This window comes from Orycteropus afer, unplaced genomic scaffold (genome assembly GCF_000298275.1).
Source record: "Orycteropus afer afer isolate SDZICR_OR568_19922 unplaced genomic scaffold, OryAfe1.0 scaffold00358, whole genome shotgun sequence".
Taxonomy (NCBI): Eukaryota; Metazoa; Chordata; class Mammalia; order Tubulidentata; family Orycteropodidae; genus Orycteropus; species Orycteropus afer.
In genome coordinates this window covers 682,185-696,055 of record NW_006921945.1, presented here as the reverse complement: position 1 = coordinate 696,055, position 13,871 = coordinate 682,185, and the positions used below count along the sequence as shown (strand labels likewise).

At 49.1% G+C, this 13,871-nt stretch overlaps 1 protein-coding gene across 1 annotated transcript in view; it reads left to right on the top strand.

Moving 5' to 3' along the window:
- AGK (acylglycerol kinase) overlaps positions 1 to 13,871 on the top strand; it is a 100,304-nt gene that overhangs the window by 32,500 nt on the left and 53,933 nt on the right. The window contains exons 3-5 of the mRNA XM_007952781.1: positions 2,008 to 2,087; positions 5,575 to 5,650; positions 12,559 to 12,651. Of these exons, the coding sequence (XP_007950972.1) occupies positions 2,008 to 2,087; positions 5,575 to 5,650; positions 12,559 to 12,651 (249 nt within the window). The remainder of the gene's footprint in view (positions 1 to 2,007; positions 2,088 to 5,574; positions 5,651 to 12,558; positions 12,652 to 13,871) is intronic.

Below are 13,871 nucleotides of genomic sequence, written 5' to 3'. Positions count from 1 at the left end.
TCCCCTCGAGTTCCCCCAGGACTGGGCCCTCCAGGGACCGCGTCCCCTCAGTGGGTGGCTCTCTCTCATTCCCTGTGCTGGCTTTGTTTCCTCCCACTCCTTCAGGCACTGTGTCCTCTGGGGACTATGTCCCCACGGTGGTTTGCTCTCTCTCATACATCTACCTGTGCTGGGTTTCCATCTCCTTGAGCTCCTCTAGAGACTTATCCTCCAGGACTGTGTGACTGTAAACGCTGTAGTTTATAGTTCTGTCTCTTTCAGCTCCTTCAGAGACTGTTTCCTCCAGGGACTGTGTCCTGCAGGGCCAGTGTCCCCTGGGGGTCTGCTCTTTGTTACGCATCTGCCTCTGCTGCTGCCCTTAGTCGCCACTTCCTCAGCGCATGTCTGACTTACTCCATCTGTTGAAAGAAGTGGGCTCATCCTTATAAACTCTTCTCGGCTTTCCTGGCTCTGCCCTCCCCTTCCTGTCTAAATTCTTGAACGAATTAGGTTTTTCACACTTCTCGTGTCAGGTAAATGTCTTAAACCACTCTTGTCTCAAAAAAGTGCCTCCACCCATCGTGAGCCTAAGGATTGTGTTGGAGCTCAGACAGGAATCTAGAGGCCAAGAAGCCAAAACAGGGAGGAATAAACTGGTCCCAAGGTCTGACGTTTGCCAGGCCAGAGAGCCTGGTTAATGATGGCATCTCTGGCCACATTCCAGAAACAGTGTGGCCAGAACAGGAACAGGTTCTGTTTGGAGGTTTGGCAGCAGGATGGTGGCCTCTAACTTAGAAACAGTGAAAACAGGGTCAACCTTAGAAGGGACCAGAAACACACATAGAAACAACTTGTCTCCCTGAAGGACTCAGCAGCGGCAGGTGTATTTTATTTATTTATGTTAACCAAGCAGTAGACAGGGGTCTGTAGGGACCACCTTTGGGCAGTCAGGAGGATGGAGAGATGATGTTTATGTGGCACTCCTTTTGCTTTCTCCCCTCACCCTTGCGTGCAGCCTTCCTGGTACAGACCTGCCCCACTACCCGGAGGCCTCTGGTCTTTCCCTTCTGGTGTTTCCTCCTTGTGCTCTGGTTGACCGTCTTCTCCAGGTGACATGGTAGCCACAGCTCCATTCGGCTCTCACGCCCGGCCCTGCACGTTGCCTCGTCCCTAACTGCTCTGTAGAGCCGAGAGCCCGGAGCTAAGCTGGAGCCACAGCCAGGCTCTGGGGCAGATGCGAGTTCTAGGCTGTCACTCACTCTGCATGATGGCAGGTGACGATCTCATGGAGCCTTGACTTTCTTATTTGTGCAACTGGGCGGTTGAATCCGCCTCAGAACTCAGCATGGTGTATGCATGGCTGTCAGACATGAGGTGCTCCAACAGCACAAGTCCGGCTTCTTTCCCTGTTGTCATGCTGTTTCTGGGGGTCGTTATTTCAGTTCCACTCATAGCAGCTCCTCTGTGACTCCTCCTCTGCCCGTAGGGTTTTCTAGGCTGTAATCTGTATGGAAGCAGACCACCAAGTCTTTTCTCCCGTGGAGTGACTGGTAGGTTTGAGCCCTTATGAGCGCTTTGCTGGTGTACCACCAGGTCTCATTGCCTGTTACCATACACGGCTGCAAAGAAGAGGAGGGAAAGCGAGCGTGGAGTTTCTCTTTTATGGGTATACAGGTATGAAGACTAACTGGTAAGCACCAGGGTTCTCACGGGAAGCCCTAGTGATGCAGGAGAAAAAGTGTCCTCTGGAGAGTGCAGGCAGACAGATTGCACTTCCCTCTGATGAACTAACCTTGCTGGCTGTTGCTGGCATAAACCTGAGTGCTGTGTACAGAAGAGAATTCCTTCCCTTCGTAAGACAGAATGGGGCTGCTTGCTTCGGTGGCCGGAGTTGGTGTTGAGTTCAGGGAAGAGCATTGGCCAGAGAGGCTCAGTATCTGCGGGCTGTGCTTCTTCGGGTGACAGGACACGTGTGCTTGCTCGCTCACTGAGGGCCCTTTCTTTACCCTGTGTCTTTCTTCGTTTCAGGTGTTCGGCAGTCAGCTCATCCCCCCCAACGCACAAGTAAAGAAGGCGACCGTCTTTCTCAACCCCGCGGCTTGCAAAGGGTAGTCCAGCCTGCGATTTATTAGTCCTCTGCTTGGCTAAGGGGAAATAGCACATACTCTGGGGCAGCTGGTGCGACTGCGTGGGGTTGAAAGGCTTAGAGTCCATACTCTTCTGTCAGCAGGACTGGGTTGTAAAGCAGACACAGCAGTTAACACTGAGATGTAACTACAAAACTAGTGGGTGCTTGACGCACTGGTCTTTCTGAAGTTTAGCTATCATTTCCAAGTTAACACACCCAAAGATGTCTAATCTGTTTGGATGTAGCACCGTGGGCCCCACCACTCTGTTGCTGTGCATTACTGTGGGGCCCCTCTCTAGGGGCTCGGCTGCCCACTGAAGGGTTGGAGGTTCAAGACACTCAGCTCTGACACACACAGGGTCGCCGCAAGTCGGAGTTGATGGGATGGCAGTTGGTGCTTTTTGCACACAGTTCAGAGGCGGCTGTGCACTGTGGACTTGGAGCTCAGAAGTGTTTTCTTCCGGGAGAAGTGGGCCCGGAGCTGGGTGCTGGAGGAAGCCTGAGGCAGGCAGAGGAGGACACCCATCCTTCGTGGCTGAAGGCTCAGGCGACAGCCCCTAGGCATGGGGTTCAGGTCCCTCTGTCAACTGGCCTGGCTGTCCAGAGGTCATGGGAGGGGATTGTGGGCCAGGCGGCAGGTAGTGAGGCCCACGCTGGGTGGACCGCAGGCTTTGCACTCAGGTTCCTCTGGCCACTGTTTGGGCTGCAGTGGACCCACCTTTGTAGCTAGGACAAGCATTGCTTGCTTTCTTTTGTAATACTTTATTGCATTTTTGGTGAAGGTTTACCAGCAAGCTGGATTCCCATTTAACAGTCCTTATTTCCTGTGCATCAGTGGTTTCAAGGTGTTACCTGCAGACTGTCTAATGGCACCGTTGGCCTCATTGCATCATCTCTGCCTCCTTCTCTCCCCCGTAAACATGCCAACACCTGCCTGTTGACCTACTTTAATCTCGATACTGAACACCACCAACCAGCAGACAGGTACCAGCAAAGGACAGTGACAAGGCTGAGAAGATTAAGTGGTCAGCAGTGGCCTGTGGCAAAATTAGAGCAGAGCTCAGTGTGGGCTTTGGGGTTGAGGAAGCTGTGGGGTCACTTAACTTCTCAAGGCCTCAGTTTATGCTAAAATGGAAAAGTCATGACACAGACCTTATGAAATTAGCATATAGGGTGTGTGCTTTTGGGATCAAATGAGGTGGTGCCTCTAAGTCTTCAGCATTAATTCCACTACTCAGAAAGCCCTCAGTGAGGGAACTGTCACCTGCTGTCCCAATATCAGTGACCTCTAGGCTGAGCCCAGACACCCTCCCCTTGTTCTCCCTGTTCCCCGGAAGCACCGTGCCTCTCCGTCTGCCACCTTTGACCTTTCCACGTCCTGTTCCTTAGAGGCCCAGTCATTCACTCACTTGCTACTCTCTGATTGAGAAACGAATGCCAGTGCATTTGAGCTGTGGTCAGTCATTTTGGGATCCTCCTCCTAAGAGGTGTTTAGATACTCATGCGACAACATGCTGCATTTCTTAACGGTGGATCCTTGTTTGCAAGTGTAGTGGCCCCCCTGACACTGCTGCCCTGAGATGATCTTACACCAAACTCCCCCTGAAGTCTGCTGAAAACCTAACAGCGTTCAGATTAACTCGTGGCGTACATCTGCCTAGAGCACGGTGCTGTTAAGATCTGACTGTGGCGTCAAACTGACAGCAGCAACTTGACAGATGAGATCGGAAACCAAGGGGGCAGTGAGGGTATGTGAATGAGGAGGAACGACTCAGAAAGGGGGGTGACAGTGCCGCACAGCTCGGGGAATATCATCAGGGTCACTGAGTGTGGGGTAGGAACTGTTGAATTGGGGTTCGCCCTGATGTGTGTGTTCTCAGCAACAACAGCCAAAGTCAGCTCCAGGGACGAGGGGAGCAGAGCCCCACGCGTTGTGGCCCTGATGTGCGGGTGGATAGATGGGTGGACAGGCTGAGCAGAGGGCAGCTGCTCCGTGGGGTCTTCAAGGCTGTGAGCGTTTGGAAGCAGATTGCCAGGCCTGCCCTCGGAGGGCCCTCTGGGCAGGTTTGAACCACCTACCTTTCTTCTGGTGGTTGACACCTTAACCGTTTGTGTCATCCAGGGACTCTAGAAGTGAAGTGCAGTCCGTTTATGGAAAGGCGAGGTCAGCTCTGCTGTCTTCTGACAAGGTGCATCCCTCCACACTGCCCCGATGAGGCTGCCCTGGCCCAGCGAGGCTGCCCCTGCCCGTTGAGGCTGCCCCTGCCTGGTGAAGCTGCCCTGGTGAGGCTGTCCCAGGCAGGTGAGGCTACCCCTGCCCAGTGGGCATGCCCCTTGTCTGGTGAGGCTGCCCCTGCCCAGTGAGGCTGCCCCTGCCCGGTAAGGCTACCCCTGCCCGGTGAGGCTGCCCCTGCCTGGCGAGGCTGCCCCATCGAGGCTGTGAGCTCTTCATGTGTTTCTGGAAGCACTGTTTTCACTCTTTAATTGCACCATCTTTGTCATCTTGGCTTTGCCGGGACACATAATTTATCATTTATCACGTAGCTGTTTCATTATGCATCACTGGTTTAAAACTACATGAGAGCTGAGGAAGTAAGAGCCGAGTGTTTGCATTAGTACATAATACAGTAAAGGCTCGTTCTGTGCGTGTGCGGGAACGTGGGAGCTGCCGTAAGTCACCCTGGAGCTGCCTCACCTTTGATTATCTCATCAATAGCATCTCTTCTGGGTAATACCTGCTCCCCAGTCCTCTGTACGGAACTTGGGCAGAGCAGCCATCGCTCCATTCCAGCTCTCTGAACCCGTCACAGAAGCAGGTGGAGGCTGAGTGTCCAGATGCTGCTTCTTGAACCGACTGAGGGGACAGCAGACGTGTAATTGACAAGGGCAGATGGCGGCTTCTCCAGAGCTTCACTTCTCAGAGGTGGATTGGATCCACTTCTGGCTGCTCCTTTCTTACTAATCCAGGGGTGACGTCGGCAGCCCTTTGTGGAGACCTGTTGGCAGTGGCACAGTTCTCCCCTTGGCTGTTGGGTTAGCAGCAGTGCCATGGAGTTGATTTCTGCCCGCAGTGACCCCGTGTGGTCAGAGGACAGTGGTGCACCCTGTTGGCAGTGGCACAGTTTGCCCCTTGGCTGTTGGGTTAACACGGCAGTGCTCTGGAGTTGGTCCTTGCCCACGGTGACCCCGTGTGGTCAGAGGGCAGCGGTGCTCCCTGGGGATCTCAGTGGCTCGTCTTTCACAGGTTGCCAGGCCTTTCTTCTGAGGCACCTCTTGGTGGACTCAAACCTCCAGCCCTTTGATTGGCAGCTCAGCACATCCCCATTCGCACACTGTTGGATTTGTACTTGAACAAGTACAGGAGCCCTGGGTTTGCTGGTCTGTTTCCTGCTCTAGACTAGAGACGGTGGGGCGCGTTCTCCCATGTGAGGCACTTGTGTTGAAATATTTTTCTTTTTCATGTACAGGAAAGCCAGGACACTGTTTGAAAAAAATGCCGCCCCCATATTACACTTGTCTGGCATGGACGTGACTGTCGTCAAGGTGAGGAGGGCACACGGGTGAGTTTGACCAAGCCACTGCTCTGATGACCTGTCCTCTCTGCTGAGTTCTTAGCAGAGACCACGTGTCGCTTATGAAGACCAGAACAAAGCAAGTCAGCATTGTGTCCTTGAGGAGTTGATACAGACGATTTTGCTTTTTAAAACACTGTCAGCTTTCAAATGCTATATTAGTTCATTACTGTAAAGAGTCAAGGTTGGGCAATCCTACTTCTGTAGTGATAACTGCCTCAGAAACCCAAGGAGGGGTTGCTAGGAGTCGGGGCCGACTTGATGGCAAATAACGACAACAAGTAAAGAGTCAAGGAAAGGTTATCTATGGAAGAAAATTTTCTTTGTTGGTTACCAGGGGTGGTAGGGAACCCTGCTAGATAGGTGGAAACAAGCATTGATTTGGGTGAAGAGAAGTGCAGTATACCAAATGTGAGTGATCAACACGGTGGCAATGAGGAAGAGGAAGACATAGAGAGGTGCATGGGAGGTACAGACAACAAAGATGAACCCTTTTACACATATATATAGTACGGCATTGTCAGTGAAGGCAAACATGGGTATATGGGTGGCTAGATGGGTGGACAAGCTGAACTACTAGATGTGTCTACGCAAGGAGGAATGTGCCCAAGATCATATATAGGGTTGGCAGACAATGTCTCTACAAGTGTATTGGTATATTTTGTAAGAATACCCAGGTATATAGTAGAGCTGACAAGGGTCAAGGTTGTAGTTACTTCTTGGCCACAGCTAGCTACCTGGAGGGAGCAAGTAGTTGGACCTGTGGAGTTGGGACCATAGTCACAGGGGACATCAGGCTCAATTGGCATAACATACTCCACAAAAGCATTGTTCCACATCCTACTTCAGTGTGTAGCGACTGGGATCTTAAAAGCTTGCATGCAGCCATCTAGATGCAATGATGGGTCTCTCCTCGTCCAGAGCAAAGAAGAATGAAGAAAACCAAAGATTCATGGAAACAATTAGTCCTAGTGACTTGTACACCATGTGATCCACAGCCTATATGACTATGAGACCAGAAGAACTAGATGGTGCCCAGCTACCACTGTCAGCCACTTGGAAGGAGATCTATGTAGGAGATCCCAGATAGAGTGGGAGAACAATGTAGAACAAAACGCAAAATCATTTAAAAAAAAAATAAAGGACCAGGTTTGCCGGTCTGATAGAGCCTGGTGGCACCTATGAGACTATGGCCCTTAGCTGCCCTTCAGGTCTGGAATTGAACCCACACCTGTGGCTTCCAACCAAACAAAAGACAGTCATATAAGCTGAATGTTTATATTAGGTAGATACACTCCTTGGAGAGATCAATCATGGCAGAATAGAAGGGTGTGTATGCACAGGGATACAGCTCGGGGGGCACGAGAGCATGGAGGGAAGGACACAGGGAAGAGGTGGGTATGGGGAGGATGTAGGAGGGGAGCTGTTGCATTGTGGGAGATTGCAGTCAATGTCATGAGACAGTGTGTGTGAGCTGCTGTATGGAAAGTAAATTTGCTCTGTAAACTTTCACCCAAATCACAATAAAACTTAAAAAAACAAACAAACAAAAAAACTGCATTTGGTTAAGAAGTTCAATATTATAACACAGAGCCAAAAAACAAAACAAAACAAAAACAAAACCACTGTCAGCTTTCTGTTTTCCAAATAGCATTAGAGGAGGCCTGGAGAAGCTGACACTTTCCATCTAAGATTAGGATGGCCTTTGTCCTCTCAGAACATGAACGTTGTTGTGGTCTGTGTAGTTCAGTGTTCTAAGGTTTATGAAGTTGACACTTTTCGACTGAGGTAAGGATGTGGCATTTACTCTCAGAAGATGAATGTTTGTATGGCCTATGTAGTTCCAGTGTTTTGAAGTTTATCTGGACTTGTTTTATGGTCAAGTATGTCGTCTGTTTTCATAAATGTCATGTGTGTGCCATAAAAGAGTATCAGTTAGGTACTGTGTCGTACATACGGCCATTAAATTACATCTGGTGATTTTGTGGGTCAATTCTTCCATGCCTTCACTGAGTTTTTCATCTGCTTTATGAATTAGAGAGAGAAGAGTGTTGGAAATCTCCCACCATGCTTGTGGATCTGCCATATTTCTCTCTGTAGTTTTGTCAGTTTTTGCTTTTTAAATACATAGATTTTTAATTTTTATTGTGATTTGGGTGAAAGTTTTCAGAGCAAATTTGTTTTCCATACAGCAGTTCACCAACACTTTGTCTCATGACGTTGACTGCAATCTCCCACAATGCAACAGCTCCCCTCCCGCTTCCTCCCCATAGTTCCCTCTTCCCTGTGTCCTTCCCTCCCGTGCACTCCTGCCCCCTGAGCTGTCTCCCTGTGCATACACAGCCCTACTGTTCTTCCATGATTCATCTCTCCAACGAGTGTATCTACCTCAGGTAAATGTTCAGCTCATATGACTGTCTTTTGTTTGGCTGGAAGCCACACGTGCGGGTTCAATTCCAGACCTGAAGGGCAGCTAGGGGCCATAGTCTCAGGGGTTCCACCAGGCTCTATCAGACCAGCAAACTTGGTGCCTTTTTTTTTTTTTCAAATGATTCTGAGTTTTTCCTACATTGTTCTCCTACTCTACCCAGGATCTCCTACTTTAGATCCCCCACTGAGAGGTTGACAGTGGTAGCCGGGCACCATCTAGTTCATACTTTTTCTATTTTTAGGGTGTACTCAGTAAACTCAGGCTTAGAATTACTTTATTTTCTCGTAGTTTGACCTTTTCATAGAATGACTCTCATTAGTGCTGACAGTGCCTGGCATCAGCAGTAACTACACTCGCCCCTTTGTTTAGTTCTTGGTACAGTCTCTCTGTCCCTTCACTTTCAGCCAGTTTTTATCCTTCTGTCTTAGATGTGTCTTGGGAAAGGCGTGGAGGCAGAATCTTAAAAAAAAAAACCCAAAACAACAATCTAACAGTATGTGTCTTTTAACTGAACAGTTTAGTCCATTAACATTTATTGTAATTACTGATACATCTAGATGTATTTTTATACTAGGTGTCTGTACTAGATTATCTGCTGCTACGCAACAAACTGCTTCAGAGTGTCGGGGCTTACACAGCAGCTCTTTCTCTGCTCATGGTCCTGCTGGTCAGCTGTCTGCGTTCAGAGTGCTCCTGTGTTGGCCCCTGTGGTCCGAGAGGGACGGCCTCACTCACATGCTCGACAGGCGGATGAGCATCCCCCAGGCTTCTTCCACGATAGCATGGCTCCCTGAGGGAAATTAAAGATACCCTGTCATTTACCCCTAAATATTTTTGCACACATTTTAGACAATAAGGATACTTCTTTACTTACCTGCACTGTCGTTATCATACTCCACAAAAGTAATAACTGTGATGTCACCTAGTGCTGTCTAGTCCAAGTTCAGGCTTCCTGGGACCTATTTATTAATTATTGTTAATTAATCTAAGGTATTTATAAGTTATATGCAAATAGTAATCTGTTATGTACATTATAGCAGATACACAGAACATAGGAATGTAAAAGGGTAAGATTAAAAATTAATAGAAAAACTAATGTTTTCTGCTTGTACCTGAGTAGAAATGCTATTCTGCAGGGTTCATTTTGCTTTAGTTTTAATTTTGAAGTAATTTCAGACTTAAGAGAAAAGTCAAAAAAGTGATTTGGAGAATTTCCATGCGCAGTTTACCCCGAGTCCCCAGATATTAACCTCTCACCATGCTCGCTCTGTTCTCTCTGCGTGTGTGTGCGTGTGTGTACGTACACACATACACACTCCTATACATATAGGTGGACACAGACACAAGCTGCTGTTGTTTTTCTGAATCATCTGGGAGTGAGTTAGGGAAATACTGCCCCCTTGCTCTTCAATATCAACATTCTCTTCCAACCACAGAGCAACGATCAAAGTCAGGAAATTAACACTGATGAAGGACTGGTATAACACGGTCTCGAATTTATTCACGGTAAGGCGGTTGTTCCATTAGTGTTTTTTATGACAGAAGCAGTTGTTTTTTGGGCCAGGATCCCATCCGGGACCTCTGCTGCGTTTAGCTGGCTGCACCGTGTCTCTGGAGCACTTCCTTGGCCTTTGTTCCTGGCCTTCTCGCCGACTCTGGAAGACGCCTCAGTTGGAGCCTTTTCATGTAGACTCAGGGCAGGCACCCTTGGGAGCAATAGCACTGGAGGAAAGCTCTTTTCATCATGGTATCAGCTTGAAGGCCTTCAGGTTACCTAAAAACCAGAAAGCCAGACTCACTGTCGTTGGTTCGATTCAGACTCATAGCGACCCCCAGTGGGTTTCCAAGGCTGTCAGTCTTTACGGAAGCAGACTGCCTCCATTTTCTTCCACAGTGCAGCTGGTGGGTCCAGATGACCGACCTTTTGGTTAGCAGCCAGGTGCCTTGACCTCTGTGTCTCCAGAGCTCTTTGGATCACCCTGGCAGCAGGGATTTGTGACACTGCATTGCTGGGGTGAGGACTGGCTTGAAGTTGCGAATGCTCAGGGAACTGATGCTGTCACCAATGCGTCAAGCTTTACCGTGTGTTAAGGAGCTCCGGTGGTGCAGTGGGTAAGCACCCAGCTGCCAACTAAAAAGTTGGCATTTCCAACCCACCAGCTGCTGCTATGCAGGGGAGAGGTGTGGCAGTCTGTTTTCATAAGGATGGCGGCCCAGGAAACCCTCAGGACAGATCTATCTTGTCCTGTATGGTCACTCTGAGTCGGAATCAATGCAGTGGCATTGGGTGCCCCATACTGAGCTCATGGCCCCTCAAGCCCCTGTGACTTTCTTTCCTGTGTCCCATTAAAACCAAAATAACTAAACCTGTTGCCATGAAGTGAAATTGGTGGCTAAATGAGAATTTCAGATGCATCAAAACAGGAAAACTGAAACTGGCTTCATGGGATACAAGGAACCCTGGTGGTGCAGTGGCTAAATGTCTCGGAGATAAACTGTCCTAATGAAAACGCTACGTCTTAGGCACTAACTGCTCTTTGATAGCAGTTGACTTTGAACAGTGTGGGACTGGGGCGCTGACCCCTGCACAGTCACGTGTAACTTTCTTTTTTTTAATTGTGATTTGGGTGAAAGTTTACAGAGCAAATTCACTTTCCATACAACAGTTCACATACACTTTGTCTCATGACATTGACTACAGTTTCCCACAATGCAACAGCTCCCCTCCTACTCCTCCCCATAGTTACCTCTTCCCTGTGTCCTTCTCTCCATGCACTCCTGCCCCCTGAGCTGTCTCCCTGTACATACACAGCCCTTCTGTTATCCCATGATTAATCCTTTCCAAGGAGTATATCTGCCTAATGTAAATGTTCAGCTCATATGCCTGTCTTTTGTTTGGCTGGAAGCCACAGGAGTGGGTTCGTTTCCAGCCCTGAAGGGCAGCTAGGGGCCATAGTCTCAGGGGTTCCACCAAACTCTATCAGACCAGCAAACCTGGGTTTTTTTTTTTGTCCAAATGATTCTGAGTTTTGTTCCACATTGTTCTCCCACTCTATCCAGGATCTCCTACATGGATCCCCCTCTGAGTGGTTGACAGTGGTAGTCAGGCACCATCTAGTTCTTCTGGTCTCGTAGTCATATAGGCTGAGGATTGCCTGATGTACCCGTCCCTTGGACTAGTTGTTTCCATGAGTCTTTGGTTTTCTTCATTCTTATTTGCTCTGGACGAGGAGAGACCCATCATTGCATCTAGATGGCTGCTTGTAAGCTTTAAGATCCCGGTTGCTTCATGTGTAACTTTTGACTTCCCCAAAACTACTGATAGGCTACTGTTGACATAAACAGTAAACGTAAAATAACATAAACAGTTCTTGCTGTAGGGTTATTAGATTTTCACATGGAGACCCAAACACGCCACAGGTAAGTGTATGGACTGTACTTGTGATGGTTAGTGTCGTGAGGTGGACACCGATCATCACAGAGGCCTTCATCGTCATCGTCTGCACGTGGAGTGGGTTGAGGAAGAGGAGGAAGATGGGAAGGGTCAGTGGTGCTGTCTCGGGTGGCAGAGATAAGAGAGGTGGAGGAGGAGGCGAGGCAGGAGACACAGGCCCTCAGTGTGACTTCACGGAAACATTCTGTGCAGCTTTTTTTATTTCTCTAAAAACGTTTTTCTACAGCACCAATCCTCCTTCCACCATTGGCTTTAGTTTCAGTGCCCTTATCATAGAAGGGCCATGTCATAAAAGAAGTCAGACGCCTTCTTGAATAGTGGGGACCTTCTCCGGGGTGTCTGCTGTTCAATTTGTTTTCTTTCTCAATTCTCAGTTCCTCTGATGTGGTGTCTGTTGTTCTTGAATTTTTCCAAGACCCACATCTTGAAACAAGCCCCCGTGCTGTGCAGAGGTCATCCGTACCTTGAATCACACTTGCACTTGTCTGTGTCCAGTCGTTGTGACAATGAGAACCCCTTTCACTCACTGCAGCCCCTGCTGGTGGCTCTGCACTTGTCAGAAGGAAGCAGCTACTACCCATCCCGTAGCACACACCTTCCTTGGGAAGGAGATTAAGGTTCAGAGAGGTTAAGGCCACTCGGCTCAGAGTGGCAGAGGGGTGACGTGTTCTAGGTCCCTCTGCCCCCGGTCTGCACCTGCGCTGGCTCCCAACTTGGATGGAGGCCCTGGACTGGACACATCTGTGGCCAGCTAGCCGGAGAGACAGACCCATCTCTGGGCTTGGGTTTTCATGGGTGTGAAACAAGGCGCTACTAGATGGTGTCTGGGCTGCATAATTGCTTTTTTGGGGGTTTAGTTTTTCAGGCCTGTCGGTTATGTAAAATTTAAGAGGAGACACAATCTAAAACTGTAAAGGAAACGTCCCCCATCACTTGGCCTTTGTGTCTGTGGTCCTGGGATGAGGAAACTACTCAGTGCTCCCCTGTATTTCAGACTGATTATGAGGGCCAAGCCAAGAAGCTCCTGGAGCTGATGGAGCACACAGACGTAGTCATTGTCGCCGGAGGAGACGGGACCCTGCAGGAGGTATGACTCTTCCTTGAACACTGTGCAGGCAGGTGAGGGCAGTGGCGTGGGGGGGCTCAGTGCTGGCATCAGGTGACTGTGCTTAGGGAGGATTTCCCTGGAACCCGTTCTTTCAGGCCTGTTGCTTCCTGAGAGGAGTACACTTTTATGTTTTCCTCATGCATTTTTATCTCCTTGCTTTGTGTAAACCCTCAGCCCTTCACAGAAAGGACTTCTGTTGTATTTAAATTTGCTAAAAGGATGACCTGGGAGAGGAAGTGGCACCAGGTGGGATAAGCTCCTTGTATTCAGAAGGTTCTTAGGATGTTGCCCTCTGGGATGGAATCAGTTTTGGTGATGGGGAATGGTTCTTATGAAATCAACAAAGATTTTTTAAAAAGAAGTGTGTGTCCATCGTCACGTGTAATGTGTGCCCGTCCTCACATGTAGTATGTGTCTGTCATCACATGTAATGCTATCTCTGAGTAGCAGGCTCACAGGAGGAGGCTTACATGTTTCAATCTCTGCATCTGCCTTCCCTTGAAAACCACCAGCCCCGATGCTGGCCTTTGGCCCCCTAAGGACAGGAGTAGATTGCCTGGCAACGCTATTCTTTTCCCTGCAGCCGCCTAGCACGCCATCACCTGGAAGCTCCAAGGAGCCCAGTACCGACAGCCCAGTGCTGCTCAGTCATCCATCCTGCACCCTAACCCACACCTGGGCCTCATTCAAGTCGCTTGTTCCCCTTGTAGTTTTCATCACCAATCAGGGAGCAGACACTAGCCACAGCAGGGTCCCAGTCCTGTGTTTGATGTCGCAACTATAGGAGCCTTAGTCAGCTGCTTTGAAAGGGTTTGTGGTGATGACCCTGTAATTAATTTTATGGCTTTCCGATGAAGTGTGAAGAATATTGATAACGTGCCCATGGATAATGAAGCAGACCCCACAACAGCCAACCCATTACTCCTGAAATCCAGTGAGCTAGAAAAGAGGGTCAGGGGCTTTTCACCAGCCTTCCTGATGGCACAGTGGTTAAGAGCTTGGCTGTTAACTGAAAGGTCAGTGGTTCAAACTCACCAGCCATTCCATGGAAGAAAAATATCACAGTCTGCTTCCATAAAGAAGCAGACCCTGTGGGGCAGTTCTGCTCTGTCCTCTAGGGGCGCTGTGGGTCAGAATGGACTCCACGGCAGTGGGTGTGGTTTGGGCTTTGCTTCTGTGAAGATTGACAGCCTTGGAGA